General features: G+C 53.0%; 7 protein-coding genes across 7 annotated transcripts; all 7 read right to left on the minus strand.

Moving 5' to 3' along the window:
- Window positions 1-1,372: 1,372 nt before the first annotated feature.
- Window positions 1,373-2,363, minus strand: HMPREF1541_06376 (uncharacterized protein; the record flags this gene model as incomplete). Its single annotated transcript, XM_008720708.1, has 2 exons — window positions 1,373-1,539; window positions 1,637-2,363. 2 exons carry the CDS (start codon window positions 2,361-2,363, stop codon window positions 1,373-1,375), a joined length of 894 nt encoding a protein of 297 aa, XP_008718930.1.
- A 447-nt stretch (window positions 2,364-2,810) lies between these two features.
- Window positions 2,811-4,567, minus strand: HMPREF1541_06377 (uncharacterized protein; the record flags this gene model as incomplete). Its single annotated transcript, XM_008720709.1, has 2 exons — window positions 2,811-3,117; window positions 3,222-4,567. The coding sequence occupies 2 exons, from the start codon at window positions 4,565-4,567 to the stop codon at window positions 2,811-2,813; spliced, it is 1,653 nt and encodes a 550-aa protein (XP_008718931.1).
- A 745-nt stretch (window positions 4,568-5,312) lies between these two features.
- On the minus strand, window positions 5,313-5,669 carry HMPREF1541_06378 (uncharacterized protein; the record flags this gene model as incomplete). Its single annotated transcript, XM_008720710.1, has 1 exon — window positions 5,313-5,669. One exon carries the CDS (start codon window positions 5,667-5,669, stop codon window positions 5,313-5,315), a length of 357 nt encoding a protein of 118 aa, XP_008718932.1.
- A 6,389-nt stretch (window positions 5,670-12,058) lies between these two features.
- HMPREF1541_06379 (uncharacterized protein) lies at window positions 12,059-13,385 on the minus strand (the record flags this gene model as incomplete). Its single annotated transcript, XM_008720711.1, has 3 exons — window positions 12,059-12,259; window positions 12,307-12,618; window positions 12,666-13,385. 3 exons carry the CDS (start codon window positions 13,383-13,385, stop codon window positions 12,059-12,061), a joined length of 1,233 nt encoding a protein of 410 aa, XP_008718933.1.
- A 6,414-nt stretch (window positions 13,386-19,799) lies between these two features.
- On the minus strand, window positions 19,800-21,740 carry HMPREF1541_06380 (uncharacterized protein; the record flags this gene model as incomplete). Its single annotated transcript, XM_008720712.1, has 1 exon — window positions 19,800-21,740. The coding sequence occupies one exon, from the start codon at window positions 21,738-21,740 to the stop codon at window positions 19,800-19,802; it is 1,941 nt and encodes a 646-aa protein (XP_008718934.1).
- Window positions 21,741-22,856: 1,116 nt separating this feature from the next.
- On the minus strand, window positions 22,857-23,822 carry HMPREF1541_06381 (uncharacterized protein; the record flags this gene model as incomplete). Its single annotated transcript, XM_008720713.1, has 1 exon — window positions 22,857-23,822. One exon carries the CDS (start codon window positions 23,820-23,822, stop codon window positions 22,857-22,859), a length of 966 nt encoding a protein of 321 aa, XP_008718935.1.
- A 1,438-nt stretch (window positions 23,823-25,260) lies between these two features.
- On the minus strand, window positions 25,261-25,473 carry HMPREF1541_06382 (uncharacterized protein; the record flags this gene model as incomplete). The annotated part of the gene is made up of 1 exon (XM_008720714.1): window positions 25,261-25,473. A coding segment is annotated over one exon (213 nt), but the record flags the coding sequence as incomplete, so codon positions are not given.
- Between the last annotated feature and the right edge of the window lie 1,073 nt (window positions 25,474-26,546).

The following is a 26,546-nucleotide window of genomic DNA, read 5'->3' on the forward strand; positions in this document are numbered from 1 at the left end:
GTGGGGCGGCGAGCCCAGCTCCTATTCCCACCTCAAAATCGCGAACAATGTACAACCTAGGGCGTGGAGCTGGTCAGAGTGTTTACCCAGAAACCAAGGGTAGTAAAGGCGCGATACGGATAAGCTACTCAAGGCATCAACCAGGCCAAAGGCAAACGAGGTGTGGTTGTCTACGAATGGCGGTCGGGGTAAGCTGGCAGCGCTACCGATGCTGCTTGAGATTTGCTGCATCCTGACGTCACCCAAGGAACCGCCTCAGCATTTATTGCGGTAGGCAAACATGAAGCTTATAGGGACAAAGCAAAAAGGAGGGTGTAAAACTTCCAAGTATGCCCTATTCGTGTTTACGTTGACTAATGCGTATTGTTCACGGCTGCCGACACCTCCTTGCTGAAATCAACTTGAGACAAGGCCAGCTTCCCACTCCACACCAGTGATGCCCAAAGCACAGACATCCCAAGACTTCGTCTGCTCGACCTACTGTCGTTGTCAGCACGCATTCTCATCGAATCCTTCAAACCCAACTCACACAACGCGAGCGATCAGACCTGCTCCCAGGACTGCGAAACTTTTTCAAGCTGGGACGGGCTGACCGTCGCCTCTAGCATTGCCGCTGTATCCGTATTTATAGTAGCACTCAGGGTCCATGCTCGAGGGCTTCGAGGCTTGGGTGCAGCAAGCTGCAAGGCCGATACTGAAGAGACACTTGAGTCCATGCCCGAACATTTCAGCTTCGCTGGCGGTGGGTACAATGGTGGGGTTGTCCTCGGGATCGGCAGGGTTGTGGTCTTGCTTTACTGGAGAGTCCCATACTGGCGCTGCCAGTGCGGAGGGGAGGTAAAGGGTACCGACGACGAGGAGGTAGAGAAGGCGAGCCATCGTGCGAGTCGGGTAATGTTGTAGTGTAGCTTGAGATGTCGAAGTTGGTTGCTCAAACAACATATCAAGCTGGGGAATCAGGACGTTTTAATAGCTGCTTGGAAGGAAGTCGTGCCTGAGGCTCGTTCGCTCTGCCTGGTGAGGCTGATACAGACCCGCGCAAAGACACCTCGTCGAACCACACCCTAGGTAGGGAGCACGCAAATCCTGCCTATCGGATAGCTGAATGCCTTCCATCAGAATTTTCCGGCTACTCTACCTTCGATAGCGACTGTGCTGCACTGTTGATGCCTGATTTACTGACATAATTGAGGCCTGCATAGGCAGACCTCGTAAACAATCCGAAAATTTTGAAAATACATGTGATGGTAGAGCGATATCGACATGCGATAATGCGAGCTGCTTTCAACAGACTGCATTTGTTCGACAGCGACACATCCCATTACCCCTACACAACGACGAAGATCTATTCTGATCTTTGTATACTTCCATATTACATGGGAACACCGTGCAAGAGCACCCGTAAGAGCAGCGAGTTCTTGATCTCGTCGGCACGAGCTTTCAGTTCGCTCACGTCCCAGTTGACCCAGACGTACTTTCCCTTGAGAAATTCGGCTTCGGGCGAGGCAAGCCACACGAGGAAGTGGCCAGGCAAGTCGACTATACCAGCGATTAGTCGATGAAATCTTACCCTTTAAAGCGGACAGAAGTCTGCAGCAGAAGGTAATGTGCGGGAAAGGGAGTAGAATATGCTTACCAGAATCTTCTTTGTTGAAGTCCTGATCAGCATTCAAGTCCGTCGCAACGACACCAGGCTGTATATTGACAACATACAGCCCCGGATTCTCAGCCTGCAGGTAATCATAGAATTTGATCATCGCAGCCTTGATCATCGCGTAGACCCAAACCGTAGGTACGGGGTTGATATGTCCGATACCTGAGCTGACGTTGAACACCTTGGCTGTCGGCGCAAGCCTGGGCAGTATCGCCTGAACTGCATTGAAGTGACCAAGCACATTCAACTCCAAGCCCTGGCGGAGGACATCTTCATTGTAGCCCGCCACCCAGCCGTTGGTCGGCATGGTGGCGGCATTGCTGACGAAGACATCGACCTTCGCGCCACCAGCCTGCTCCACGGCGCTAGTGAAAGCAGTGTCGACGGCCGCACGCTGACTCAAATCCACTGACACATAGAACACGTCGGTCATGCCGCTAGGATTGGCCTTGCGGATTTCCTCGGCAGCTGTCTTCAGTTTTTCGACGCGACGCCCAAAGATGGCGACGAATTTAGCGCCAGCTTGAGCGAAGGCGATGGCAATTGCCTTCCCGATCCCACTGCCGCCACCGGTTACGAGGACGACTTTCCCATTTGCGGCGAGCCCGGCACGGGTGGGCGATATTTCTGGGTATGAGTTGCTGTGCCAGGTCTTGGTAAAGGACTTGTAGATCCCATTACCGGGATAAGGCTCGGGGTAGTTGGCCATGTTTTCGGTGGAACGACTAGGTTTGCGAAGGGAGGTGTATGAATGAGGTTGCCAGGGTGGAAATGATGTCTTAAGTATTTGTTTGAACGTGGTGAAACTTACCGGAGGATGACTCAGTTTATAGTCGATAGAGGAGAGCGCTTCCGCTGGCTCATAGCTGGTGAAAGTGATCCCGGAACCTCCTTCGACCGGTCAAACCCGCCAGGATTAGTGTACAGCTCTTGAGGCATGCGATACACGGGCTATTTTTCTCATGTGCTGGCTTAGCATCCGTGCAACAAATATCGGACTGTGGCTCCGCGGCGTTCTATTTAGTAAGCTCGAGGACTGTTAGTATTTTCACGGACACTTTTGGCATACCATGGCACGGACGGACACGGTCGCAGACCGTTCACATTGCATTGAAAACGATGAATACAGCTTAATCCAGACAGTCCACATGCTTTATTAGAGGTCAAAACTACTATGTGCCGCAACATCCCGATTTGCAGAGGTACTTTCGATACCGTCGTTCCAACCATTTACCGTCGTGCTAGCTATCTCGCGTCTCCGCCGCACCTCCAGGCTCAACTCCGTACATGTGTCACGAAACCATCGCAGTGATTCGCTCCCACTTTCCTCTAGCATCTCGTTGACGGTATGTAAGCCATCAGCAACGAGCTCGTCGTCCTGGCTTGAACTTCTGTCTAAGGGCTTTTGCATGGCTTTCGCCGTGAGCAGCATCATGGCTGACATGTAAGTACATGAAGTTATCCTGTTAGTCCCAATAGCTCATTAGCATACCGAAAGGGTACTCATCACTCAGACCGTGGACGAGCAAGATGGAGGGTCCGAGATCGGCATCGAAGGAGTACTTACCAGAAGTTTGAGTGATCTGCGACGGGCAAAACCCGAAACAGCGCCAATAAGTCGCGTGCTTCGTCCACGACCGCCTCCCATGAAGGAGGAAGCAAAGGATTAGTGCCTCTCAGGGCGCTAGTTCGCAAGCTAGTCACCCATTGATCGTTCCAAGCATGTGCCCGATCAATCAGCGTTGTGCAGCTCAAGCTGGTGGCGTGTAAACCGGCTAGAAAGCGCAGCGATTCAAGGGGAACTTCTCGAACGGCTCCAGCGGCGCAGAAATCGGGAGGTATGGACGCCTTCCACTGATTAAGAGCACGAACTACGCTTTCCAAGGCAGCGGCCCGCTCTTCTCCGCTACGCTTCTGAGATCGCGTTGAGTATAAGTAGTCATAAACGCCTCCCTGGATAATGGCCAACTGAATGCGGCTCAGAAAAAAGTCAAATTCCATTGTCCCATCCGCCGTGGTTATGCAACCAGTTGGGAGACGGCTGGCGTCCACGGATCGATAGTCGCCGGCTGTTTGAGAAGGCAAGTCGAGATCGATATCGTCATCAAGCTGAATAGACGGCTGCTTCATGCGCATGCTCGTATCCTTGTCGAGGATATATGCCAACCAAAAGACGCAAGTGCGTTGTCTTGCTACAACTGGATCCAGATACATCGAGGAAGCACGGTTATGCAGACCGATCTTATGTACAAGACGCATAGTAGTAGCGATCAGGATCAACGGAGGTTGATGGTCTTGTGAGCCTTGGAGCAAGATCACCATACCCAACAGAACTTGAATATTCAGTAGGTCAGTTTCACCCAGTATGACGGCTGAAAGCACGGACTGCGCTCTGCGGAGATGCTCCAACGCGTAGCTAGTCTCACTGTCACCGATCATGGCATGCCTGTATGTCAGAGCTATCACCACGTTGATGGCAGCGTATGCTACTGGGCTGCGTTCTCGAGGAACGAGGTTATAGAACTCGTGGACCATGAGCAGAAGGGTTTCGGCCTGAAACAGCGGTAGGACTGAATTGAACTTATCGAGGAAGACTTGAACGATATGCAGGACTTCGTCTCGCGGAGGTATGTTAGTGAGCTTGGCAGGCGTGTCATTGTGGCCTGCATGTCGATCGTGGCTTCTCGACACCTTTTCCCAGGGGACTTGGGCGGACGTCATCGGGCTGTGTGACTGCGTCTGCGCTCCGGACTTCTGTGTGGAAATGTCCAGACGCTCCTTGAGCTGCTCTAGCAGAGATTCGAGGTGCTCGAAGCGCGCTTCTGTTTTGCGGGCACTACAATCGGCCTCTCCCTGGCTTCGTTGTTTCTTTGGGGTGGTCTTTCGGCTTGGTGCTGTATACGTGCACTTCATTGAATACGTAACACAGTGGGTACAGCAAGGCTTCTGTCCGTCGCATTTGATCTTGCGTCGATAGCAGAAGTCGCAAGACTGTCGGGCAGTGTAAGTTAGCGGGCAATGCCAGCAAGGACACGATGTGAGACAGTGAGGGCAAGGGTCTATACCTTTCTTGTCGTTTTAGGACTTTCCATTGAGCCTGTAGCGAGACAAGTTGAAAGTGATCGTTATATCGGTCGCTGTGATTGCTTGGTAGACAATTATGGTGGCATCAAAGGTCAGATCCCATACTTCGAGAACCCATTATGGAAGGCTCCGTCGGAAGTGAATGCTGACAAACCTGAAGAACACCCCAGCAGTACGAACGACCGCTTAGCAATGCTATTGGTGGACGTAGGATTAAGCGAGACTTTTGGCTGGTCCCGTCTCTCAACAGGCTTGGCAATAGCCTGACGATTCAGCTTCCTCATCAGGCTTGGGCTCATGTATCCCGATGTGATGAAGGTTTCTATGAGCTTATCAGTACATGATCAGACAGAATCGATCAGACCTGGATTTACCAATCCAAAGAGGCACCTTTTCATACTTGCGTCTGCATCTACTCGAGATATTCAGCACTTTTGTCGCTCCGATCGCCGCGTACACCATTCATACAATGGACTCTAGCCAAACAGGACAGCATGCCTGCTCATTCTGGCCAAGAGTCAAATATACAAGTACCTCTCGATCACCAGCGTGTCTCATTTACTCAAGCACTTCATCAAAAATGCTTGAACACACTCGACCATTCGAACGCCGCATCCTCCCAGTCCTCCCAGAGTAGCAGCTCCGCCCAGGTCCGTTCCTCCAACGCCTTGCCCCCCAACACATACCCTATGACCTGCCCACCCAGGATCCTCAACTGCAGTCCCATACGCTCATCTCCCGCGTACCTCTCCTTCGCCTCCGATGCCTCCAGCGGCACTCCAACCAACCCACTTCCCAAGCCTTGTGCGGCGATCTCGTTCGCCACCTTCCCATCCACTGCTAGCGGCAGCAAGTCCTGCTGCAATGCGAGCTCCACCCACCGAGCAAACTCCATACCACGCGGCGCGAAGGGGTCGGGCCGTAGGATCATGCTGTCATGGCCGCCAGATATGTGATTTTCGTGCTGACGGGGGCGAAAGGCGTCAACGAGCAGTGTGGTAAGGTCTCGGAGAGAAATGGAGTGGAGATAAACGCGGCGATAGAGGGCATGGAAAGGGCGGGAAATAGAGGTTGATAGAACGTTGTTCTTTTTGACGACCATGGAGGTGGCGGCAGCTACACTGTAGGTGACAGTGCGGTCGCCACTAGCCCTGGTCGGCTGTGGAGAAGTAGAGGATGGTTGGGTTGTAGCGTGCACTGAGGCTACATCCTCTAGTTTTGCAGAAGGGTCAGCTGTATCGATATTCACCCTTGAGTGCGATGGCGTAGGTGGAAGGATAGCTTTCCAGGGAGATATGTTGCGGGCGTGTTTGCTCTTGCTTGCTGGCACCGCAGCGTTTCTCCGCGGGCTCTCATGACGTGGAGGTGGGCTATTCGCGTCATTGCGTGCAGCTCTCGTTGCGAAATTGGTAACTGCTGCGTGTGGTTGTTCATCTCTTCTTACACCTCCCTGAGGTGAGACGCGACGAAATGTGCGGTGCGCCCTGACACAGCCATTGCGATGGTTCCGGGAATCAGCGATCCGGCAGTCCTTGCTGCAGTATTGTACCTGGCGACACCCAAAGCAAGGTTGCACCCAACCGCTCTTGTTGCAGTACGTGCATGTTCCCTTGAACTCGTCTTCGCGAGCGTCGAACAATGGCGGATCAACACTCTTGGAGCGCCTCATAGTCCCTTGACTGAATGATGGAGGCGACTCCGTCTGTTGACTTAAAACTCAGACAATGTGGTCGGGCTTGGTCACGGGTAGTGGCTGAGTAAAAAGTAGGAGTACAGAATAGTTCGTGACACTCGAGGCTGCGAGGGTGGAGGGTGACTTTCAGGCAGTGAATTTCAGCCTTGCGTGGCCGTGGCAAGGCTTAAAACCCCTGACTTGGTGGTCAATACCGATTGGTCGGTGGTCGTGTTAACGCTGGTGGAAAAGTGCACAGGGATACCACTGCACGGTAAAGATTTTTGAAGGATGAAAGAGCCAGAGAATTTGTGGACTGATCAGTGAGAATAATGCAATTTACTTCCAGCAACATCTAGAAGGCAAGTCACGGGACTACCGCCCGATCTCCAGAGCAACGTCGTCGGGAACGGGATTCTGCGGGGATAGGTGAGAACCCCCTATCACTGCTCTTTCACAAAGACTGCCTAAAGACAAACTATCTACGGTGCTATTGAGAGTTGGTGTCACTGTGAGAGCGCTACACTATTCCGCCGTGTCTTCAGTAGCGCTGCTCTCGCGCTTTTGCTATGCGTACATGAGGAGATTTATACTGCGTTCCTTAACGCTGCGTGATCAGTCCGATATAAGGGTTCGCCTCATCGATACAGATCCAACCATGAAGACTTGAAAGCTATTCCTCGTTGGCCACTGCCGCTATGGCGGTAAGGGTTCCCGTCAACCTCTACCACCTTGAATTATGCTAGCCGCCCGTAGCACGCTGCCACTTTGACCACCTTGGCTCAACGCCCAAACCTAAGTCCGATCTCCTAGTCCTCGCCGCTGGAGTCGGTATCGTCCACGGAGAGCAGAAGCGTGATCCCAGTACTGGTCGTTGCGTTCACTGACTTAGAGGATTGTTACCTGCGGCGACACGTGACATCGATCGGCCGTCCGACCCTCGCCGCGGCGACTAACCTAGACCTGAAGGAGGCTCACCTGTAGTAAGGCACCAATAAACCCAGGCACAGAGGACTACGATGTGGTTGCCTTTCACAGACCCCGTCAATGCCATCTGCGCCCAGAGGGCTCAAAGCCAGGCGATGACACCCGCGAATCTGACGTCCCACCCTATCAGGCCGCAGCATCGATACTCCGATCTTTCATGAAGGCATGAAACCTAGCAAAGAGAAATTTCGCAGCGCCACGCTCTTCCAGAACAGTCACGTCACCGCCCCCGCGGCTCTCAAGACCATGGTCGGTATGCCCTTCCATGAGCCACACGAAGGGCAAGTGCCTTCACGTCCGGCCCAATGATGGTGATATCCAGAAGCCCCTTATCGACACCTTTCTCTTCCACAAGTCCGAGCACCGCAAGCACACCGGAGGAACCGAGCTACGCTTAGGCCTGGCGACCAGAACGCCGTTGTAGGTTCAGTGAAGGAAGTTCATGCGCCTGGCGCTGTGGAAAAGCTGCCACCGCCTCGGCTTGGGATGGAAGAGCTCCGGAGTTGGTGCTGTTTGCTGATCTAGGGAGGGGGGAATCGGATTCCACAGAGGTAGCTAGGAGATACGACGATGTGAGGACACGCAATTGCGAGCGTCTGCGGGTCAGGTGATGGGATCTACCCTAAATGGTCTGACAGTCAGTGAAGATCAATGGAAGGACGTGTTGAAGTTTCGAGACGTGTGAGTGGGCTAGAAGTAGGTCTGCGTGGTTGGCAGTCTTTGAACAGTGTTTGTGAGTGCCAGATACTCCGTTTGCCGTTGAAACTATGCGAGCATAGCCTGTGGGGACGTATCGCGGGAAACTGGTGGAGCACCCGTCGCCTCTTTCGAGTGTGGCTTGATATGCTACATTAGATCATGATCGCATGCTTGTCTATAATAACATGAACAATGAGAAAAGGCTGGCGGATGTGTGCTTGTGCATTTTATCCAATCTTTCTTTCGGTAATGCCAGATGCATTGGTCGAGATAAGGTGGGCATACACTGCGAAGCACGGCCGTTATTGTACAAGTAGCGAGCTTGTAGGCTAGCACTATTGGTGGTAGTGCCGCAGGCAACGACAATGATCTTCAGCTGGATTGAGTGTTTCCAGTGTCGATTCACTCGTAAGCGAAACGGGAATTGCCGCCTCTCAGGGCACAGCCTCCCAATTCTGCGACTCGAAGTACAGCTTATGGGTCAAAGGTCTGCCACACCAGTCAGCTTTTCCACCAAAGGACGCGCACAGCACTCCACTATCTGCGCTACGACAGTCGAGAATAAATGTCCTGTTGTATGGTCAAGTTTAGCCCTTCAGACCTTGAAACCCCAGCTCCCTTCAACTTCGATCGCAGGGTGAAGGCTTCTCATCGGACCGACGAGATCCGTCTGCATTGAGAGATGCTGACCGGCCATGATATGGTTTGTAAACCGATGTAGATTCCGCGGCGCAGGCGCAAGGAGACCCTGCCAGGCATCTGATAGCCCGAACCCCATCAGCAACCCTCTGCGTGTTGTATCTTAGCACATCATATCACGGCAGAAGGGAGAATCCTGATTTGAGTGATGGTGCGCAGGTATCGTTCATCTGTCTCCCACATTATTTAGCCGCAGATCCTCGATGGTAGCGAAGGTTGAAGGCCTGATGGTGTGCCATGTCCAGCGTTTCAGAAAAGCTTGGATGAACCTGCGGCGGTGATGGCGAGCAACTGCTTCGCAATTTCTCGCAACACTTTGCAACAAGCATTCCGCAGACTGCACCATTATAGAATCACGTTACCGGATAAACTCTGCAACGTTTCGCACCGAAAGACCGTTAGCCTTCGTTCCACGACAGTGGGGGACGTAGGAGGAATGCAGGCGTTCCGAGGCGGCGGAAGGTTCCGGAGACAAACCATACGCCTATCAAACGAGCGCGGCAGCGCCTGCTGCGTGGTGCCCAATATCGACGCGGTCAGTTGCCCAACGAGAATACGAGGGAATAACGGGGACTTACTTTAGTAACAAGCGGCAGGAAGTACTGATGCTGGTACTGTTTTCATCGCCAACTTTCTGATATTCAGGATTGGCATCGATGCTGAGCACCCACCTTCGGCAACTTCGCAAAGGCTAGGGAGTTTCGCGCGCCTCGTTCTTTCGTTTAGGTTGTGATTCGCGAAGTTCAAATATATGGTCAGACGAAAGTAGTCACATGCCGTGGCGTATGCGCCCAGCTGCATCAGGCACAGGTAGAGAAGATCCGGCAATTGCAGATCAGCCAAAGAACGAATGTTACGATTGCCCGGGTCCCGTAACCGTCCTCAACGTCCAGGATTTGCTGAAGCTTGATTGGGAAAGTGAGATCAGATCAGGCCATGGTCATTTCTTCTATGATATGATGCACACGGCCGACCGCTCGGATCCCACAACGATTCATTGGTGTGCGCTTGAGCGGTTGAGGGCAGGTGCCAGTATATTTGAAGCATCTGCATTGTCGTGCTGCGTACAGAATCCTTTCTTGGGTACCCACGTTAATTGATCAGCATTGAGAGCCGTTCCGGCTTTTTCAGCCTCTCACGGCCATGCAGGCAATGCGGAGCAAGATACAGACCTTCGCTTCCGGAAGTTTGTGCAGTACCTTGATACGCTCTATTGGGGCCGACTTCGCAATGGGATGGTTAAGACCTGAACGTCAGGTCAACCTGCTGATCACTGAATCCAGGCTCAGCACAGGCTGACGGTTTGAGAATCCTACCAAGACTAGGTCAATGGCTTGAAACTCAAGTAGAGACAATCAAGTTTTGCCAGCAAATAGTTGCATCATTGGCTTTCTGATCCGGCAGATCATCGAGCCTGGAAAGACCGTAGCTTCTCGCTTCCTTCAGAAAGAGGCTTTGTGCCTTAGGTTGAAGTGGGGTCAGCGTCTTTTGTGCCCGATAATCAGGTCCTGGGATGAAATCTGGGAGATTGATTGCCGTGTACGCACTATGTAAATGCTCGCTTGAGTGAAACATCGATGACTTTCTGAGTATTATGCCACTATACTGAATAATCACCAATCAGGGCTGCAATGAGAGCCTAATGCCCGAAGGGGGGAGATCGTCGTTGAGATGGAGCCTAGACCACCGGACCCGCACCCGCTGCCAGAAAGTCCCGCGCCCGTGAGGCCTGGGCTTGAAATTCTCGGGACCTCGGGCGGCAAAGAGGTTGCGCTCATTTACGCCACCCAAGACCCTGAATGGATCAGCTTTACCCATTGACGGTGCTTCCCACGGCGTCAAAGTCAGAATCTGAATATGCATACACCAAGGTGTTGCGTAGTGTAGCTTATGGATTGCCCAAACGTTGGAAGAGGCTCTGGACGCAGCGGTCATCCTTGCCGATCGCGGGTGATCGGAGAGATCCCATCTTCCGCCCCCGATCCCCGTGACCAAACCAGGCAGGCACAGGGGATGATGCAGGCTGGGGAGGAAGCGATGCAGGGTGCGAATCTTCGTCAAGCCATTATCATTGGCGGTGGAACTTTAGAACTCGTAAACTTCGATACGGGCTGACACCACCCAGCGCCACCTTTTTTTCACCCGTTATTCCATTTTCATGCACTGGTGCAATTACGCACGACCTCTTTCAGGGGACCCCAGTCCGAAGTAGCCCCGTGCCTCCGAGTTTGAGCGGCATGGGTCCGGCTAATGAAGCCGGAATTGCGTACGTAGACTCATCTGGCTGCCAGTGAGGCGACGATTCCGTGTCGCGAAGGTTTGCCGTGGATGCTAGATTGTCTGATTAGACTCTAGCTTTACCACCAACAGGTGCCAGTACTCCAGAGAGTGATGGGCTACTGCGCAGACGATAGTCACGGGTAAAGAAAACTGGTCCAACTTGCTGGAATAACCCGTGTCGGGGACGTTGGATCACGAGATCCTGAGGCAACTCTTTGGAGCGCAAGAACACGCCCATTCATGAGGGCCGCAGCAAAGCGAACCCAGCCAGAAGCGACCAACGTTTGAGGTGAAGCGCTACGCATGCAGGTCGTCGGGATGGGATCGATGTTTTCGTGGCTGGAGTGGCAACAGATCACCTTCGTTGTTCTTGGACTTGGTAAGTTCCGGCCGATCCTTGCCGGCAAGTACCAAGCCACAACTCGGAGAATTGCATCTAAACAACTTGTCTCAAATGCATGTGCCGCCCTTGCAAAGGTAACACCAGGTCGGATCCACGCAAGAGGTGTTAGCAGGCTGAATGTACTTTTTTTCGACTATGTCCACAACCATATACTATCACAAACTTCCATCTCCATGTCATGCCTGATCCATGTTGTAGTAGTCACAATAGCCATAATCCCCAATCGGTCAAACGAAAAATGGCCTCTAGTAAGGCCGGGGTATCTCAACTCGACCATCCATGGTCGCAATGCTCGTGATGGAAACGCCTCTGAAAAGGCAGATCGATGAGGCACCAGTCTTGGTAGCTTTTGTGTCGCACCAGTTGATCCGCTATACAGCGAGCCGTCCATCTCGCAATTACCAAAACGCCACAGTCAACACCGGGAATATCTTTATACTCAGGTCGTAAATGTTTCCCCTAAAAAGGAACTATATGTACATCGAAATATGTGAGTCGACGTCCAGATTCAAGTCATCAATGAGGCATTCAGCCGTTCGTCAGGAGCGTAATGTCGTCTGAGGTCGGGAGCACTTTATTGTCAAGGCCGAGGATCGAGTCCTTTGGGTCGTAAATTCGATCCTGTCATGGCTGCTGCTTTGTTGACACCAATTTTGCGAGTTAATTTCGCATAGTGAAGACCGCATGCGTTGCAGAGTGTGCGTGCACCGTCCGGCCCTCTTCGCCACTCTGGTGTTTCGGCGCGATTGCAGCTGTGACATCGGCCAGGCGGTGCGGCTTTCTGCACAAGTGTCAGTAAGGAAGCAGGCCATAGAAATTGCCACTCACGCCTCGTCGTTTCTTTGCGTCACCCCCAGCGAAACCCCCAGCCTTATAGTCATCGGCGATGCCTTGGTAGTCGTCCTCCAAAGAACCCCGAGCAAATCGAGCACGATGTTCAGACAGTGCGTTCTGCTGCTGAATCACGACCTCTTTTACGCGAGCCAGGTTATCCATCATGAGATGCGCATTGCGCATCATATCATCGATCTCGTGGAGGGGTGGGAGGGAATCCTGGAAGAACCCTGAGCGGTTTCCTTGATGATATCGATGCGTCCAATTCTGCGAGACATCGTAAAACCTGAGTGATGTTTCTCGAACCTACTCCGAATTAGCATTGAATTAAAACCGTCAAGTCATGTGCCTACGTCATTCAGATCTTTAGCCGCTTCATGGACGTCAATATGTCTTTTGATCGTCTGCTCGTAGGATACCTCCGGGCCCCGAGCGAACGTAGGCCTTTGTTCGTGTAGATTGGTGGCTCCTGGGAATTGAAAAGATTCATTGTTGTAGCTTGATGAAGTAGGTTTCGAAATCGGAGGGAAGCTGTACGATTGACGTTGCTGCTCCAAATGAGAAGGTGAATGAGGAGGTTGAGGATCCACCCGAGAATTGAATGTCGAACTCGCTAGCGGGCCAGTTTGATATGATGGCGCCGATGTGCGCGGAGAGGGTGGATGGAGGAAAGGCGCGGATTCCTTCGAGCGTAAGTCTGAAGGCGGTTGAGGATTTGATTGTGGCTGGCTTGAGAAAGTATTATCTCTGAATGACGGTGCTGAGAAAGGGTTGGAAGGCCCTCTGGGAGCCTCAGGGAAATTCTGCGTGATCGCAGTCGACGGATTCGATCCAGAGGCCGGCTGGGAACCAGCGGAGAACGGAAGCGACCTTTCTCCACCAAGAGCTTCGTGTATTGACGGGAGGGATTTGCGGCCAGGTGAAGCTTTCTCGTCTTCTCTGGTGGATCGGCGAGTAGTAGATTCAGGCGGAGAGATGTACCCGGAGATAGCCTGATTCGAGCCTGCGGTGGAAGGTGCATATGAAGAGTATGGTGGCGGAGGTCCGGAATGCACAGTATTGGGACTGTCCATGGGGGCGGTCGAAACACTGAGGCCGTTTATGGGTGGGAATCTCGTCTCAGGTCGATCAGTCTTCAGTCTATCCAATTCCAAGTGGCTAATGGATGGCAGTACATCGCTAACATACGAATTAGTACTCAACAACGCAGCACTGGGAATAGGGTAACTGTACCGTTGCCTATTGGGACCGTCGGCGGTTGCCATTCTGGTTGAACAAGCACTCTTCTGCAAGGCTTCAAATGTCCACAATCGAGCTGTCAACCATGTGGACAAATGTGTTCACGTTCGTGGTGGCTGTACGTTGCCGGCGATTTGATGTAGGGCTGTCACAGAGAGGGCGGCAGATATCCGTCTCTTACAAGCGCTCTTCGCAACTTTCCAAGGGCTGAGCGCTGAACGGAATATATTTGTCACCGCGACCAAAGACGTAGATTGGCAAGGACGTTGAATGCAGCCAGTGCAGCACGCGCAACCGAGCAGAGACGGATCGAGGTGGCGGGGCGGTCGTGTGCTGGTTCAACGGTAATCGAGGGTGCGGGATCGACGCAATGGCGAGTAGCCGAGATTATATTGCAGAAAATCGCTAAATCGCAATCAAATACGTTGACGAAGGTGCAAATGGGGAGTGGGAGACTGGTGTGCGGTTGTTGTAAAGGCAGTAGAGATGTAGTAGCTGGTGATGTGGCCGGCAGTTTGGACGGAAGAGGGAGGAAGTGGGAGGATGAAAGGGAAAGTGTTGACGGGCCGCAGAGAGAGGGAGGGATGACTGCAGGACAGAAGAGGAGCAAGTCTAGGAGAGCGAGATGGGGCGGAGAAGAGCTAGAAGAGATCGAGAGATCGCGCTAAGCAGCCCTCCCAGGATCAGCGTGCATCTGGCAGGCCTAGCGTTTATTTATGAGCGCCGCCTGTAACAGGCCAAACGCTGAGGAGCGTTAGGCTTGGAAGAAGGGGGGTCGAGCAAAGCACCCACAGTGGACTGTGCCTTAAGCCGGGGGTGGTTTGGGTCGGTAGGGGCTAGTGGATGGGTCCCTAGTCAAGATGACCGTTGTCGGGACCGCAGCACGACTGGAATTTCTACAGGGTTATGCTGTGAGTTTTTTTGGTTCGACTTTGTCCTCGTAAGACCCAAAGCTTGCCGGGCCCACGGGTACAAAATCACAGGTGACGTTCCGAGCTAATCGGCGGCCCCCCAACCTGGGTGCGTGACCCCTAGATAATGCGTCAGCGTCACGCCCGTCGCCGGTACTGTTCGTAACCCAGATCCCGGGTGGCCTTGATGCTTCAGGTCTTCGAACTCGTGTTCTGTCAAGACACAATGCGCCTCTCGTACATAGTACCAACTGCATTCTTGTCGATCAGACCTGATAGGCAGCACCGGCTCAGGTACCAACGGGATGCTTCCGGCCAGATTGATTGATCACCGATCGCACTGGACCCTGATTCTGATGCTTCTGCCCTATAGGCTGCTTTTTGGGTGCTCCAGCTTCATTATTGCCCGCGCCTGGATCTGCCAGTTTTTGGGTAGCCGTATAGCACCCGGTATTCCGGCAGACACGGCACGGCCTGAGCTTCACTTGCTTGTGCTGGCTTGTGCCGCCCTTTGGGCATGCCTGTGACCGAGACAGATGTTGTGCACACATGAGCGGGACCCGAGGAACGCCGCTTGTTCTCAAACCTGTGGTGTCAAACAGCGCCCACAGGTGAAAGACGATCATTGCTACACGTGGATTGTGGATCGTCACGATTGGCATGGCCGGGCACTGGCAGATGCGCAGATGTACAGATGTGCCACCGATGGGGCGTGCAGATGCCCAACAGCAAACTCAATCGGGCCCCGAAGCCATCCACTGCTCTCCAACATGCGGCCCTTGCTCGATGACTTTCCGAAGCCTTTCCAGCCTATAACGTGCTCCGCCACTCCAGAGTACTTGCATACAAGGAACTGTTTCTCGGCCTACTTCGGTTATCTATTTGATGCTGCCGGCTCGGGCAACTGCCAGGCTGCTGCGTCAAACTCTATCCTCCACTGCATGGCTTGTTTCCGGCAGGGTTTTATGCTGGTTTCTGGCGATACACATCTTTGGTACGGTCTGATGTCAAAAATGTAGCCAAGGGCATAAAGGATCTTAGCGAGCTTGAAGGTTTCGATTGACGGGGCCAAAGAAATCAGCCACACTCGAGTCTCGTATTTTCTGTTGCCGTATTCAGCCAGGTAAATCATGGCGAACAAACCAAGTTGTCACAGCGGCATCTGGTAACACGCAGATTGGATCTTATTCTGATGCTGCACAAGGCCCGTGCAATCGCTTGAGAGCTGACAGCTGTCAGATATCTGGCATACGCGGGACCCGGTGCTGATGCTGCCGCCCACGATACCGTCCATTACCCGTATTACAATACGAGCAACACATCACACCACCTCAAATAACTTCTGATTGAGAACAGGAAAATGCCGTTTTGCAACCACTACACAGTCTACTACTGCTCAAGACTTTGAAGTCACACACAGGCACAGATGCTGCCGTCTACAAGTGAGGCAGTGGGGCCATCCGAGTTGACGCTAGGTCGACTGAGAGTTTTTCCAAGTCATAACATCTCTGTCTATAATGATATCGCACGTGCACCAAACTTGGGCCTTAGTAGCAGTAGCTCCCGGCCTAAGGGCGTCAGTTCTGCAGGGTCTGGCCTCACTGCACCGCACATAGGCGATGGAAACGATTGAAGTCCATCTTCCAATCGAGCCTTCGGGGACGTATGTGCCAATATATAGAAAGACAACTCCCCGAACGGAACAGGACTGCTTCAGTACGCTGACACAATCAAGAGGCAGAAGCCGGCTTATCGCTTCCCCAGCTAGATTTATCGCTAACAGGGTTCGAAAATACGACAGCTCTCAAGCGGAACGCCACCGAAGCCACGTGGATCAACGCTCTGTGCCCCCGACCGGGGCCGCTTGGAATGAAATGTGTCAAATGAACGCCGCTTATGCGGTTCCGATAGGGTCTCGTCTTGCTAGATTCTCTTGCTCTGGTTCAATGCCAACCTTTCTGTACGGTGCGCAAGCTGGATCTAATTCACTCACTGAGCACAAATCAGTCGCTGACATCTCTCCACGGCACTTACTCAAGGGCGTTGGAGATGAGACCCGCCTTTGCCGATTAGAGGCGCCCAGGGTACTCCGTACCATCTCACCAGATCTCATCAAAATCAAGGTTCATCACGATCGGGGCAACGCCAACTTCCAGGCGCGGATTCCAACTCGATCTTCTGCCTGACGCCGTTGCATTTCGCCCCACCACTGTCATGGCTGGTGCAGGGTCGCCCCTCAGTCGTTCCTAGGTACGGAGTACTTGGTACCAGTACCAGTACATATGGACCCGCAGTTCTGGAGCACGCAAAGCATTCCAAAATTATGTATGGTGTAGATTTTCCTTGCCTTGGCCAACTTCTTGGAGTCTCGTGCATCCGAATCTCAGCGATGTGCTGGACTAAACTAAACGAATAACGGTCGTGCATACGAGATGGATCTACCGACAAAAGCTTCCTGACATTAGCCCTGAAGCGCTGTCGAGGCGTGTGCAAGCGACTCCAGTCCTTGGAATGTGTTGGATTGTGAGAACACAGCAGTAATGCACCGGCAGTGATTAACATTCGCCTATGCGGAATGCACAGCTAGCCACCGACTCCTGCAGGACAGTATTTCCTAGTTTCTTTGCCCACCCTAGTGGCAGCCCCGCACCAGAAGAGATCCAGCCCCGTCTCACATGTCAATGCCAGCGAGATCATAGCCTGGCATGATAGAAGCAACACCACGTTCGAGCTGTGCCGCCAAAAGCATGAAGATGTCGCCGATTCCGGTCCATGGCATCAAAGCCCTGCGTCTCGCCTTCAGGCGGGAACCAGCCGGAAGCCCGTTGCAGTAGTGCAGCAGCGGGCGGACGGTCGATCTTGCTTGCAGTATACAACTATCACATTGCCTAGCCCCGTCGCTTGCGCTCTCGGCTGTGATGCCCGCGACCCGGTGAAATGCATGCCTACGACGGACCGACGGGTTTGGCAAAACCCCTCGAGCTCCAAAGACCATGTCTTCGAGGTGTGCATCTGGGACGAGCCGCCTTCCTCGACGATCTTTGAGTGCTCCAGTATACTTTGATGTGCTGCGGATATGCATGCCACAATTCACTAGATACAGCAGGGGTCGCTCATCCGAGGACGGCCTGCGCCATCCTGATGTTGCAGCCCATCCGAGTTCCTGACGAACCGATGATAGTTAACGCGCACAGATGCAAATCCCTTCCTGTGTCGGCCGCGTTTCGCGCGAGACGTCTCTTCCTCTTACCGGCCCAGACGGGCGAACCCCTCTATCGTCTGGGAAGGATCGATGTTGGTCGATTGTGCGACATAACGAGAATGCAGGTGCCCGCTGTCATATCAGCTCGGGTCTCAGTCTGAGAGCTCATATCCGCATCAGCCCAAGGCCACTTGCAGATGGTGGGGTTGGCAGATACTCGTCAACCACGACGACTCAACTTAAGACTTGCCTAAATCTGCAGGCCTGGTTGCGATTTCTCCTGGCTCCTTCATTGAGAAGGTGTTGGTGACATCAGCTGCTGATCAGAGCGGACGTGATCCCTGCATGCCAGCGACGAAAAAGGTCGCGGCTCCTTACTTCCTGCAGATCACAAATGGACGTGCGGTTGTGATATTGCCAACTTATGGTTCTAGCAGCTCGTTGGCCGCTGGTAGTTTGCCTACTGTCTGCGAGCGTATTGTGGACTCTCCAACAACCATGAACAGCTTTCTGCTTCTGACCGATCTAGACACCGCTGATATGCAGGTCGAAACCACCAACAGCATCTCCAGGGGAAGTAATTCCCGGACCTCGCCATATCGAGTACTGCCTACCCTCCCGAGTGCTCCCAGGATCGCCATTGAGGTTCAGACCGAGGATTTACATGACTAGCCGAGCCGCAAAGTGGGTTTCAGAGCGACCTATCATCAATGCAGCTCCCATGCCGGCGCAAGACATCTAAGTCGACGCCTCTCGAGGGCGCGACCGAGATCATTCCGAGGCCTAGGTCTGTTAGCCCTCTGAATATGACAGAGCTATCAGCATAGCTCCCAAAGACCAAAGCAATCAACTGCACCTCGGCAGATCTAAGTGTCCCTCCGGAACGGCCAGCACGGCTCGGGATTTGGCGCATCATTGTCGCCATTTTCCCAAACCATATTCTAGTGCCGCCCTGGCCCCTTCCTTCACCTGGTGTCACGCATCTGTCCTCTACCCGCAAGGCCGTATTCCAGCCACCAGCCAGACCACTTGTTTCCTTCACAATCACGAAAGTCGCCCCCTCCCAATCCTCATGCAAGAGCGTCTTCCGATTTTCTCTTCCTCCTCTAAGACCGTACTTACCTTCGGCCCCAACCCAGTCTTGGCCCCCTCTTGCCGCAACGAAACCTTCCTATACCAGGCTCCTATGCGCTCTAGTAGGTGACATACCATGGTTTCGGCCAAAGAACGTCGACCCAGAGGAAACAACGAGATGCGAAGAAAGCAATGTCGTGGATGAGGAGTCACCACCACTCGGCTGAAGCTGGGCGTAATCGGAGCCTGCCAGCCACAAGAGGCATGAACGCCAAATCAGTAAGCCGGACTTCGAAGGAGCGAAAGTACCACGTAGGCCTCAGACAACGGTGTTCCCATCTCGAACTCCTCCTAAGCCAAGTCACTCAAGATCTAATCTCACACTGCGGTCTCCTACGCCACCTCAAAAAGCTCTGCATGACAAAGTCAATGATGTCTTCTTCATAATCTTGGGAAAAGAACCTTGATGTCCTCGAGCTTCTTCTATCAAATCCTTCCTTCCAAACGCCTTACTGACACTGAGATGTGGTGAGCAGCAGGCTCTCACACAACCTACTGCCTTGAACATCAGATCTCGCGAACCGTGCTTCGATTTTTCGATGGGAAGAGCACACACCACAGGGACTAGACCTGGTCTCTGCAGCACAGCTTCGTAGGCCACGTTGATGATCAGATGACACAGTCAACGCCACCGCCATTGAATCTCATCGGTTCTTGCATTGACGTGTCTGTGTCTGTCCGCTCCAATTCCTCGTCTCTTGACATCTGTGCACCACGCTGTGCTATGGCCGAAAATTTCCGCCTCGCCCCAACGTGCCATGATTTCTTCTGATCTTCCTTTGGTGATAGCTGTATCATAGTGCTTGCGGATACTCTGCGAACGTCCTGTCCAACATCGTGTATGCCTGGCATTCGTAGGAGGATCTCGGCCTGTGGTTGGTGCTGGATACAGTATGGCTCTTCTCTCCGGAGGGGCACGATCTCATGACAACCTCCGCCAGACGTCGTTGTTGGTGGTAAATGAGGATCTCCTTTATTGGCTCAGTGACCAGACACAAGGTTTAGCTCCCTCTCGCCTCCGACAAGATCTTATAACTGCTCGTCTTGATGCTCTTCGGCTTCAGCCTTGGATACAAACTTGCAACACTCCTCTCAGGGTTACCGTGTGCAGCACCTGCATACCCTATGCCGCCAAAGCCGGGCCCGTTGGCAGCCGCACCGTATGCAGCACCCGTGTTATGGGCAGCTGCAGGAACGTTGATCCATGTAGACCCGCCACGACCATCACCTTCCGTTTCTTGGGCAACCTTTCCGCCTATGTCGATGCCATCGCCCAACTCAACGTACCCGGCTGACGGTCTGCACTCCTGAAGGCGCTCCACAACTTCCTCTGACCAGATGCCCCATACATGGTCTCCATTCAGGATCCAGTAAGGGTTGAGGTGTGTGCATTCACTGTCAAGGTCGATGTATCGTATCCGCACATAGCGTAGATTGACGGCCCACCGCAGTGCTTCGACTGTGCTAAGTACGAGCCTCTCAAATGCTTTGATGAACACGAGATTGCTAATGCCAGCGCCATCAGCCATCACGCCGCCCAGTTCCTCTTCGACAGCCTCGCCAGTCACTGTATCCACCGTTGTCACACGTTGTCGACAGCACGACTTGACCACGATTTCCAGAGATTGTAGACGGCATTCTACCTTACTCTTGGAAAGCCGAGCGAGGGCCGACTTCCATAAGCACTCGCAGACCTTGCCTGTGTAGCTGAGGGATTCGAGTTGAGGCAAGAGATCGCCGAGGCGCTCGCAGAGATGCATCTGCTTGGCGCCGACAAGTCCAGAGCTGGATCCTAAAGTAGTGGTGTCCTTGCTATACATTCCGTCCAGGCAAACATTGACTGAACGCCAGCGAGACGGTGATGTGGATAGGATATCATTGATGGTGAGTTCGGCTTCTATGCGAGGCTTGGCGTAACCGCAGTGCCATTCTTCAACATTTGGAAGCGCGCGTTCGATAGTCAACCAGTCGGCATGAGATCGCATGATGTTCCAGGAGCCACGCATGGCAAATGTGCGTATTTGAGGGAGACGTGTGAGCGATTGGGTTTTGGGGTCAGTAAATAGAACCTTGGGGAAGTGTCGGATCATGTTTGACTTTTTGCAGTGTCCGCCCTCTAAAGTGAACACTTTGGCTTTGTCAAAGAAGACAGATATGTGGCTGAAGATTTCAGAAAGAGTTGCAGTCTGTGCAGCCATCTTGAAGGTGAATCCAAGTGGGTCTGCAGCGGGAGACATGTCGTCAGGCTGATGTGCGAGCGGGTAGTTGAGATGCCGGGGACCGCCATTTCGTAGCACGGCTAGAGGTTCATCGTTGACAAGACTGCCCTTATCACCCCATACCGGTACCCATACCTCGATATGTCGAACGTGGGCCGAGAGGTGCATGTTGGACGCGAAGAAATCCTCGCATTCCTGCAGACCAGCCCGGGTACCTTTGATTTTGATATGGCGGTAGATCCGTTCTTGGACGAGATCTCTCCAGGCGGCAGAAACTAGTGCAAAGTCGGATACTGCTTTGCGGCGAGGGTGGCGCATTAGAGAAGAAACGTTCTTGCCACGAAGCGAATGACTGTTTGGGGATACGGAGTGCATATCGCCGAAGATAAAATCGATCACCTTGCCCTGCACCTCGAGTGGCAGATCGGACAACGTTTGATTATATGTCGACGTTTCTTCGACGCGATCTGGTTGCGAGAAGCCGTTCCTTGGAGTGTCTCCGGACTCAGTGAACGGCTGGCCGCCAGCTCTGATGGTCAAGCGACCCATGGATTTTCCGTCTGCCTCCATCGTATCTGCAATCAGAGCCGTGGACGGTGCTCTCCTGCGCGGAGTGGTCAGAGGGAAATGGACATCGTTGCGTGTCAATTTCGTCACAGGTGTGTATTGCGCGTTGGCCAAAGCCGTACTATCATCCTCGATCACCATCTCTTGTACCTGCATGGCTGCTTGTCGATAGGACGAAAGATACCACCTTCGGGCTGAGTAAAGGTGGCAGCTATTGACACATCCAGGAAGATGAGAGAATACGCCGGATCTGGCTGTGACAGATGTGTGAGAAGCGGTTCAGGTCGGGGCAGTCCCGATGGACAAGGTAGAGGACGTCGAAAGAAGATACGAATACAGGTAGTTGTCAAGAGACAGGAAGCGAACACCGCATCAACGGCTAGAGAACGCAAACAACCAAGATTGACACATGTGCGATGAGGCAGCGAGTGGCTGTGTCAGGTTGCTCGACACCGGTGTTGAAGTTGTTTCTGGTCGAGAGATGGCAGAATGAAGCGAAAGTACAGGCAGACGATAAGGCAAAGAGGGCACAATTTGTCAAATCATATTAGTGGGAACGAGAGTCGGCATTAACGAGGTGGTCTCGTGTCTTGGGTGGTGGTGGGCAGTGAGAGGGAAGAGGAGTTGCTGGCTGCTCTGCGGCGCTGCGCCTGCACCAGCGCCCTGCCTCGCCTGCAACCGCGCCTAGCCGCCAAGCCAAATTATGTTTCTGAAACCAAAGAAATCAGCTCGCCCACAGGCTCAGTCGCGCACCTTACGCCATCATTTACAGTGTAGGTTCGGACGTAGGAGAGACAAATTGCTATAAGATGAGCCTGCATATGCAAGGAGCAGCAAGCAATATCGATATACGCTGCACCGCTGGTGTGCCGTGGCCGCCCATTCTCACTTGCTGGCTCTATGGTTCTTTACTTCATGTGCCACTGGGAACAACAGACACGCGCGAGCAGTATAGAAATTGGCGAGTTGCTGCGTTTTGTATCTCATTCGAAGCATGCCCGCCTGGATCCTCCGCCTTGAGAAACACTTCACTGCTTTGCGCTGACCAGAAGACCTCGGTTCTTGTGCAGCCGTCCATCTCAAAAGTCCACCTCGAACCCAAGCCATCTAGTTCTACTTGCCTGAACACTTAGTGCGCCCCAGCCGCCACCCAATGCAATGCCTTTGCCGAATACTTCTCGTTACTGAACGGTCCATCATCGGGCCTATCTTTTGCCAGACCTGTATCGAAGGGGAGCAACCGCATATCCTTCTCCTGACTCCAACCACCGCCTAGGCGAAGATGGGAATGTTCATGCCGTAGTTCCGCGGGTCGTTGAATCGGAGACCCTTATCCAGACCTGCGAAATAGTCCAGGTCGCTCTGGTCCAGGTCGAAAGAGCTGCAGTCCAGATTCTGTGCCAGGCGCTCAGGGTTGTTGGACTTGGGGATCACAGCAAGGCCTCTCTGGGTAGCCCAGCGCAACAACACCTGCGCCTCGGTCTTACCGTGCTTCTGAGCAATCTTTTTGACGTCGTCAGATCCGAGAAGAGACGGTGCGCCTTCAGCCTCTTTCATGTCGAGCTCGATGAAGCCGGTGGGGCCAAAGGATGAATAGGCCGTCACGGTAATGTCTGCCTCCTTGGCGAGCTTGACGAGACCGGACTGCTGGAGGTAGGGGTGGTGTTCGATCTGGAGTGTGGCAGGCTTGATGCGAGCATAGCGCAAGAGATCAAAGACCAGCTGGGCTGAGAAGTTGGAGATGCCAATCGACTTCGCGAGGCCACTTTCCTCGAGCTTCTCCATCGCTTGCCAGGTCTCTTGAATGGAAGTATTTCCGAAGGTGATGGTCTTGCCGCTCTCGTCTTCCCATCCTGGCGGATACCGCACCGAAGGGTCAACGTACTTCAACGAGACGGGGAAGTGGATGAGGAACAAGTCAAAGTAATCCACCTGCCAGTCCGAGAGTTGTTTCTTGCAGGTGGGCGCAACCTTGTCGCTATCGTGGAAGGAGTTCCACAGCTTAGAGACAATGAAGAGCTCCTCACGCTTGACCAAGCCTTCTTTGATGGCACGCGAGACGCCTTGTCCACACTCCTTTTCATTTCCATAATCGCACGCACCGTCGAAAAGACGATAACCGGTCTTGATGGCGTTATAAACTTGGTCGGCACAAGTGTCATTGTTGACTTTCCACAGGCCAAAGCCGACTAAGGGCATGGTATGCCCGCTGTTGAGCTTGACCGTAGGCACAGACATGACGGCGACCGAGGAAGAGTTTCTGGCCGTAGGAAGACGCGCGAACGTGGAACGAGTGGTTGCGAAGCGGGCGGGCAGCTGACGAGTAAGCTGGAATAGACGGTACATACGAGACAGGAAACGCTGCAGAGGGCAGCACTTGTCTTATAAGCCCCGAGCTCTAAGGTGAACAGGCAGAATTGGAGCACCGTGGCATCTTTTATCCCGTGAGTGGGACACGAGCAACCCAGAAGATGCCGGGGTATCAGGCAGTTGATGAGTGGAACCTACCTGGGTCGGCTACACCACACTTCCTCCATGGCTAAGTCGACGGCAGTACCCTGCAGCAAATGAAACGTCACATGTTCGCAAAGTCTTTTGTGTTGTATCTGTCAGAAAAGGCCACGGGGCTGGAGGGATCACTTCTCCGAAGCTCAATGTGTCCATCTACCACACACGCGCGGGGGTCAGAAACAGCGCGGAGCGTCGCTCTTTCGAAAGTTCAATTTTAGCCTGAATTTGGCCGTGGCCCGGCACAGGCAAAAACGCCGGAAAAATTCCAACAGGTGCAGTGAAACCCCACCGCAGCTCTCGAATTGATCGAAGCTTACCGCGTTCCAGGCGCCGATGTTGATTGTGGTCTATTTGTACTGACCAGGACCACGGCCTACCTGCAGGAACGATGCTTACCGTCTTGCCTGAGCGGCAACTGCAGCAAACTGTCGCTCCAATAAGAAGCCTAGACAGAGGCTAGAACCACCTCAGGATCTGGCAGATGTGGATTACCGCAAGACAAGCATTCCTCGTATCTTGTCCATGCGTGGCCAGAGCTGGTTACGAGAAGGGAGTCCCATGCGCCAAGACTTTCACTGCCTGATATTATAGGCATCTCCTTGAGCCTCTCGTACCGATATCATTGTGGCAGGACCGCGCCGTCATACAGTCCAATAGCGTTGATGACCAGCGAAGTGATGTTATTGCGCTGTTCTCTGTTGCGAAGAACACGAATGTAATCCCATTGGACGGAGTTCGGGTGCTCGCACCTGATGTCTTTGAAATATTTTTTAGGCAAGTTGTCGTGGTTGGCGCTAAATCGCACTAGTCCGAGCTTTTTAAGACCTTCTTCATATAATGGTCGGAGAACGGGATCTTTGGAAAGCAAGCCTGCGAATTCCTGACCGGCACGCTGTGCGATGTTACTAGCCGAAAACAATGGAATAGACGAGTCGCTAGTCAAGGATGGTAGAGACCCTGTTGATGGTGCAGAAGACACGCCTGATAAATCAGAGACGCTGGCCCTGTCGGTGAGACGTAGAATTGCATCCCACACCTTAAGTTTTTGGTCCAGCGAACTCGACACAATCTGGCAGCCGTCGGGTGAGAATGCCACGCCCGTGACCACCTTTTAGTGTCCTTCAAATGTCTGTACCACAATCCCCTCTCTGGGATTTCAGACCCACACGGTCTGGTCATGGGATGTGGACGCTAGCAGTGAAGCGTCAGGCGAGAAGGCCACCACACTGACAAAACTACTATGTCCCTCTAGCTTCTGTACCTCAGCTCCTGTACTGGCATCCCACACCTGCACAGTCTGATCGTGGGATGTATATTCCAGCCATGACCTGTCCTGTGAGAAGGCTACAGTCGTAATAGAGCTAGTATGGCCTTCTAGCTGCTATAACTGAAGGACCCATTTAGCTGCCTTATCTCTTGACGCAAAAGCGATGGCTGACGAATACAGCTGTAGTGGAGCCACTTCACAAACGCACAGGTCACTCCTCCTGAGTTCAATGAACCATTCAGCTCAGTCAGCCCCTACGCCCAGGTTACCTGTTAGAGATAAGAGTGGAGCCGAGAAGGCCAAAATGGCAGCCGAGTTTTAAAGCAGCTTTCAGAGATTGACGAAGGTCACCTGTATCATAAAGTTCCATTTCTGAAGCTACGGTCATGGCCTAGATATAGGTACTAACTTACTAACAATCTAGGATGCCTTGAGATGAAGAACCGCAAATTGAACACTTTCCATAAGGCTCTAGATAGCCACGGTTAACTGGTGTCCTAGAGGTCCCAGAAATGGGGCCTTATACAAGCTTGCCATCCTGGAGCTCACCTTTTACCGTCCTTCTCTCTCTCAAATCAAGTAGGCTGGTCAGTATGCCAAATTGAACTCACATGAGCAGATGCCGGGTACAGAGGCCTCGCTCCACGGCATCTGAGATTGGTCTATCTTATGGCGCTCTAGCCTACTGTAACCTACATGACAACTCTGTTGATGCTAGGTAGCCATATACCAAGATGTAAGTGATTGGGATACAGCCTCCAACTAGCTCATCAAAGAGTCCGATAAGCATGTTGAGTCGCGAGAATTGACCCCGCTGTTGAGCGATATCTGACTGGCTCGTCAGTTTTGAGACGAGGAACGAGGCTGAAGGGGCCGAAAAGGTATCGTACCGTGTATGATACTGTAAGAACGCCAAAGTGCTGAGCGAAGGTGAACGACGCCACAGCCGCATAACAGCCTGCTCCGAGCCATCTCAATTGGCTACCCGGCTTGATACCGGCTGGGGCCGACTCCCAACTTGCCCGGTGGATACGAGAGCAGCTTCCTCTACAGTTTCTGGAGTTCAGAGAGCTAGTGTCGGCTACCATCGTACTAAGGTACTGCGCCATGGACCGTGGCGGTATGGTTGGAACGTCTTCACAAGATTCCCCGATATGACGTCGAACAACGACCAAGATCTGCAG

This window comes from Cyphellophora europaea (genome assembly GCF_000365145.1).
Source record: "Cyphellophora europaea CBS 101466 unplaced genomic scaffold supercont1.6, whole genome shotgun sequence".
NCBI classification, from domain to species: Eukaryota; Fungi; Ascomycota; class Eurotiomycetes; order Chaetothyriales; family Cyphellophoraceae; genus Cyphellophora; species Cyphellophora europaea.